At 43.2% G+C, this 6,586-nt stretch overlaps 1 protein-coding gene across 1 annotated transcript; it reads left to right on the plus strand.

Annotated features, from left to right (window-relative positions):
- The first annotated feature begins 1,889 nt into the window (after positions 1-1,889).
- LOC131659225 (uncharacterized) lies at positions 1,890-4,800 on the plus strand. Its single transcript, XM_058928438.1, has 2 exons — positions 1,890-1,941; positions 2,063-4,800. The coding sequence occupies exons 1-2, from the start codon at positions 1,890-1,892 to the stop codon at positions 4,798-4,800; spliced, it is 2,790 nt and encodes a 929-aa protein (XP_058784421.1).
- The last annotated feature ends 1,786 nt before the right edge of the window (positions 4,801-6,586 follow it).

Here is a 6,586-nt window from a genome sequence, read left to right on the forward strand (position 1 = left end):
AAAGCTCCCACTTCTATTGAAATTGCAAAGGCTCTTTATTTGAGCAAATCAGTTGTGAAAGCAAACCTCAAAGAGAAAGGAAATTGTCAAGGGTTCCACTTGGAGTTCTTGGTTCAGACAGCTTATGACGCTATTGTGGCTAAGGAATGGGATACATATAGAGCTATCTTGGCCTTGAGTATCTATGGCATAGAAATTTTTTCAAATGTGGTCAATTTTGTTGACATAAACGTGATCCATATCTTCATTCTGAAGAATCCAGTTCCTACACTCCTAGGCGACGTTTACCACTCAATACATCACAGAAATGGCCGAAAAGGGGGGTTGGTCCAATGTTGTGCTCCATTATTGTACCGTTGGTTTAGATCTCATCTTCCTGAGCGTGGTCCTTTTGTTGACAATAGGCACACATCGAGGTGGGCTGATAGAATCATGGGGCTGGTAGCCAAAGACATTGTCTGGTATAATAGATTGTTGGATGACGTGGAGATTATTATGGGCTGTGGAAAATTCGACAATGTGCCTCTCATGGGACTAAGAGGAGGAATCAATTATAATCCCGTCTTGGCTAGAAGGACTTTTGGATATGCCTTCGTGAGCCCCCCTGAAAAGAAAGAAGTTGATGATCTCATGTTCTACCATCTGACCACCAATTCAGGTAAGCTAGAGGAAATGGTGCAAGCCTGGAAAACAGTTCGTCGAAGGGGTAAGAAGCACTTTGGTCAAAAAGATTGTGCTACTTATGAAGCCTACACTGCACGGGTGAAATATGTGGCCGAAACTCAAGGGATGCCTTTTCCTCCCAAAGATCCCTTGTACCCTCCATCTGAGGAGCAACCCAACATTGTTTCCATGCCGCGCTACAATCAAACGATGAATCAAAATAGGGAATTAACTGAACAAATGGAAACAATGCAGGTCAAAATGAATACCGCTCGCCAAGAAAAACTGTCTGCGATACATAAATTGAAACAGAAAGAAAAAGAGCTTAAGGAATTGTATGCTGGTGGGAATACCTCTCAGAAAAGATCCCGAATCATTGATAGCTCTAGAGAAAGAAAGATGAAGGAGAAATATGAGGTCAAATTGGCAAAGTTGACTGAGCAACTTCAGATTCAAACTGAGAAGGCTCATTCAGAAAAAACCCGTCGTCAGAAGGCAAGTAAGAGTCTGCTAGAACATCAAGAAAAGTTGGAAGCATGCTATGCAAATGTGAGAGAATTGAAAGGCCAGGTGGAGCGCAAAAATCAGGAGAACACTCAGGCTCAAGAAGAGGCGAGGTACTGGGAGATGAGAAATCGTCAAATGGAAGGAATGCACGCCAGAAAGGACTTGCTAATCCAAGCACTTATATTGAAACCTAATCATGAGAATACCAAGATTTTTTTTGATGAGATGAAGGCTTGGAGCGAAAAGTACATCGGGGAGAGCGCACTTCGTCATGTTGACATGGAGGGTCCTCCTTAGAGATGATTGTATGTCGGACCACCACCAGACTTGTTGGTTGGGGTTCTTTTGTTATGTTTGTATTTTGTTGGCTCATGTTAGCGGGATTATTTGTACTTGGTATTGCCAGTATTGGGTTTTGAAGTTAATGGATTTGTTTCTCATTCCTCATTATTGGTTTCATGATCTCTCATTATTATCTTGTGTTGTTTGATTTGAGACAAAGCTAAAGAATCCTAAAAATAATAAAAACATGACATTCACATGCACACCATGCACTCATGCATTTCATACATTCATGTATAACAGGTACACCAGATGGTATTCTCGTTTGACTGACCAGGTTTTCTCTTTCAGCAATTGCAGCTCCACCTACGCATCGCTATTATACAAGGGCTAATCAATCACTGCAAATGGATTAGTTAAGGGATGATCTTATCCAGATGAGAGCTCAGGTTACTTCTCAGATGGCTCAGTTCATGGAAGTCATGCAAGGCATGGCTGATCGCCAAGAAGAGCTCAGAATCCGGATGGACACAGTTGCTTAGGTTGTTGCGGACCCCCCCGCAATGAAATTCTGCTGATATCCGTGTCAATGGTGAACCTGTGAACGGAGGACCTGGTGTAATTCCTCCTACTGCCAATGAAGGTAATCCTCGGGGGCCTCCTCAGCCTACTCCTGAAGGACAACCTACACAACAAATCAGAAGGACCGCTGCTATCCCTGTGTTGGAAGAGGACCGACACGAGGATTTGTTTCCTGAAAGTGAATGGGGACTTCCACATGATGCTGGAAGGATGTTTAGAGGTCTAGAAGAAAGGATGAGGGCCATGGAAGGTCAAGGACTTGGTATGGACATTAGCGACTTGGGTTTAGTTCCTGGCGTCCATGTGCCACCGAAGTTCAAGGTACCTGACTTTGAAAAATACAAGGGGAATACTTGCCCTAAGACACATGTCCGAGCTTACTATCGCAAAATGCATGTATACTCTGAGGACGAAGGACTGTTGATGCACTTCTTCCAAGATAGCCCGACTAGGGCATCCTTGGAATGGTACATGAGATTTGAGAGGGCTAACATCCGAAGTTGGAGGGACTTAGTCGAGGCCTTCATAAAGCAATATCAGTATGATGTCTACATGGCACCAAATCGCACTCAGTTGCAGAATCTATCCCAGAAAGCTAATGAGTCCTTCAAAGAATATGCGCAGAAATGGCGCGAGTTGGCGGCTAGAGTCCAACCACCTATGCTGGAAAGAGAGATGATGGACATGTTCACTAATGCTCTAGAGGGCCAATATTACTCCGCCTGCTCTGCATCTTCGAGCTACGCTGACCTGGTTATTATTGGTGAACAAATTGATAGTGGGATTAAGGCTGGTAGAATACAGAATCCAAGTGCTGCTAGTTCTTCCTCTGGGACTGGTGGAAAGAAGCCATACAATGGATTTGCCAAGAAAAGAGAGGGCAAGACTAGTGCTGCTTACTATGGTGGAGGTAGAAATCAGGCTTATCAACAAGTAGCCGCTGTGACTATACCAAATGTTCCTTTCCAACATCAACAACAAGGGTATCCACCACGACAGTATCAACAACGACCGAAAATGCCAGAAAGGGTTTTTGATCCGATCCCGATGACATATGCACAAGTATTGCCATATCTCCTCGATTTGAATTTGGTCCAATTGAGGACTTTGGCCACTCCTGCTAAGTTGCCTGCCAGTTGGGATGCCAATGCAAGATGTGAGTTCCACTCTGGGTCACCTGGACATAATATTGAAAACTGTAAAGCATTAAAGCATAAAGTCCAGGATCTTCTCGACTCTAAAGCCATCGAGTTTACTCCTACTCAAGGACCTAATGTTGTTCAGAATCCTATGCCTCCCCATGGAGCTCATGCTGCAAATGCCATTGAGGTTGTTGAAGATGCTCGCTTGGTCAAGGATGTGATCGAATTGGGCTCTCTGTTGCCATTATTGAAAAAGGAATTATTGAGGATGGATCTATACTCTGGTTGTGGAGAATTCTGTGCTGATTGCATTGCCATTTCCTCAGTTTGTGATAAGGTGAAAAGTGGGGTTCAACAGTTGATAGATAGTGGGTATCTACAGTTTGAGCGTGTGCGACGTTTGGAAATGGTTGAAAACGAAGTTAACGTGGCCTCCATCCCGTATACTCCTGCCAAGATTCCAATTCCTGCTAGAGCGCCTCCTTTAGTCATTACTTTGCCTGGTCCCGTCCCATATAACAGTGAAAAAGCAATCCCCTGGAATTATGGGGGAGAAGTTTTCCACCAAGGGGCCAAGTATGAGGTTAAAGTGTCGGTTGAGAAAGAAGATATTGATAATGTTGTTGGCATTGGAAGAATGACAAGAAGTGGTCGTATTTTCAATCCTCCCCAGAATACTCGCGATGATAATGTAGAAGCTCTAGCTCAAGCTAAAGGAAAAAGAGTGGTAGAAGATGCAGTGGATCAGGGGCAAAGCTCTAATTCTGAAGATGCTGTGGCCAAGGAAATGGAAGAGTTCCTAAAGATCATCAAGAAAAGTGAGTATAAAGTGGTTGACCAATTGAGTCAAACTCAATCAAAGATTTCGATTTTGCAGTTGCTCTTGTGTTCGGAGACACGCCGAAATGCCTTGTTGAGACTCTTAAGTACTGCCTTTGTCCCTCCGGAGATTTCAGTGAATCAACTTGAAGGAGTGGTGTCAAACATCAACGCTGGTAATGGATTGGGATTCACTGATGCAGACCTGCCTTCCGAAGGTAGAAACCTCAATAGAGCTTTGCATATATCAGTGGAGTGTAAAGGGACTATGTTATCACGTGTTCTCGTGGATACTGGATCTTCTTTGAATGTATTACCGAAGTCGTCTTTGATGAGGCTAGATTATTCTGGTGTTGAGATAAGGCCGAGTGAATTGACAGTGAGAGCCTTTGATGGCTCAAAGAGATCAGTGTTTGGGGAGGTTGACCTGCCGATAATGATAGGCCCTCAGCTCTTCACTATTACTTTCTTTGTGATGGATATCCACCCGTCTTACAGTTGTCTCCTGGGACGCCCATGGATCCACGCTGCTGGGGCCGTGACTTCCACATTGCATCAGAAACTCAAATTTGCGACTCAAGGAAAGATAGTCACAATATGTGGGGAAGAAGAACATGTGGTAAGTCATCTTGCGTCCTTCAGGTATATCGAGGTGGAAGGAGAGGTCCACGAGACGCCATGCCAGGCCTTTGAGGCTGTCCAGACTATCAAGATCCCCTATGTTGACAATAAGAAGTTGGAAGCTCCCATGTCTTCACTAAAGGAAGCTAAAGCTGTGGTTGAATCTGGTCATCCTGAAGGATGAGGCCGAGTCTTGGATTTACCGATCAAGAAAGATAAATGTGGGATTGGATATCAGTTGGGTCAGAGTTCATCTAATGGGGCCCCCAGGGAGCCTGGAACCTTCGTTCCGATCAAGTTCTCTAGTGCTGGCATTGTCAAAGATCATATATGTGCTGCTGACGATGATACGGATAGCGATTATAATATCGAGGGATGGATCAAACCATGTTCCCCAGGACAGAAGCTTCTCAACTGGTCATCTGAGGACATCATCTCGATTGCTTTTGATCAAGAGTAATACTGTTTGTTTTTGGTTATCATGCAATAATTCCTGTGTTCTGCCCAAGACACAGTGAACATTTGTAGGGCATCATTTGTTATTTTTCAATGTTAAAATCATTAATAAATGGACATTTTTGCATTCAAATATTTTGTTCCCTGTCTTTCATTTTTTTTTACTTTTACATTTGTTATAAATAAAAATAAAAAAATGGCAACGTTTCTTATTCATCATCATCCCTCCATTCTAAAATAAAGCATAAATCATAATTCATGCAGATACACTTCTCCTCCAGATTCTGTTGATAACGATCTTACTATGCCTCGTTATGACTTCGACAATCCTATCTACACCGCTGAAGAAGGGGATGAAGAAGATTGTGAACTCCCTGATGAGTTGGCCAGATTGTTGAAACAAGAAGAGAAAGTGATCGAGCCACATCAAGAACCTATTGAAACGGTGAATCTTGGCACCGAAGAGATGAGAAGGGAGGTTAAAATAGGGCTTCTTTGAATGAGGATGTAAAAGAAAAGTTGATTGGAATGTTGAAGGAGTATTCTGATATCTTCGCTTGGTCTTACGAAGATATGCCTGGATTAGATACTGATATTGTGGTGCATAGGTTACCTCTTAAGGAAGATTCTCCGCCTGTCAAACAAATACTCAGAAGAACCCGTCCGGACATGTCCAAGAAAATCCAGGAAGAGGTTCAAAAGCAGTTTGATTCAGGTTTTCTCGCTGTAACAGTTTATCCACCATGGGTCGCCAATATTGTACCTGTACCTAAGAAAGATGGGAAGGTACGAATGTGTGTCGACTATCGAGATCTGAACAGAGCGAGCTCGAAGGATGATTTCCCGCTTCCTCTCATTGATGTGTTGGTAGATAATACTGGTCAGTTCTCGGTTTTCTCCTTCATGGACGGTTTTTCTAATTACAATCAAATAAAGATGGCGCCCAAGGACATGGAAAAGACAACATTCATTACGCCTTGGGGAACCTTTTGTTACAAGGTCATGCTGTTTGGGTTGAAGAATGATGGGGCAACCTATCAGAGAGCTATGGTGACTTTGTTTCACGACATGATTCATAAAGAGATCGAGGTCTATGTGGACGACATGATTGCAAAGTCCCATACTGAAGAGGAGCACCTTGTTCACCTGAAGAAATTGTTTGAAAGGTTAAGAAAGTTCAGGTTAAGGTTGAATCCCAATAAATGTACCTTCGAAGTGAGATCAGGAAAGTTGCTTGGTTTCATCGTAAGTGAAAAGGGTATTGAGGTTGATCCTGCTAAGGTAAAAGCTATACAAGAGATGCCTGAACCGAGGACTGAGAAACAGGTTCGTGGATTCCTGGGAAGGTTGAACTACATTGCGAGATTCATCTCACACCTTACCGCCACATGTGAACCTATCTTCAAGCTATTGAGAAAGAATCAGGCTATAAAATGGGATGACAATTGTCAGAAGGCATTTGATAAAGTTAAAGAGTATTTGCAAGAGCCTCCAATCCTTATGCCTCCAGTGGA

Source organism: Vicia villosa, linkage group LG3 (genome assembly GCF_029867415.1).
Source record: "Vicia villosa cultivar HV-30 ecotype Madison, WI linkage group LG3, Vvil1.0, whole genome shotgun sequence".
In the NCBI taxonomy this organism is placed as follows: domain Eukaryota; kingdom Viridiplantae; phylum Streptophyta; class Magnoliopsida; order Fabales; family Fabaceae; genus Vicia; species Vicia villosa.

Coding starts and splice junctions, on each gene's coding strand:
- LOC131659225 (XM_058928438.1), top strand. CDS start 1,890: ATGAGAGCTCAGGTTACTTCTCAGATGGCTCAGTTCATGGAAGTCATG. Junction 1,942..2,062: donor GTTCATGGAAGTCATGCAAG/GCATGGCTGATC, acceptor CTGTGAACGGAG/GACCTGGTGTAATTCCTCCT.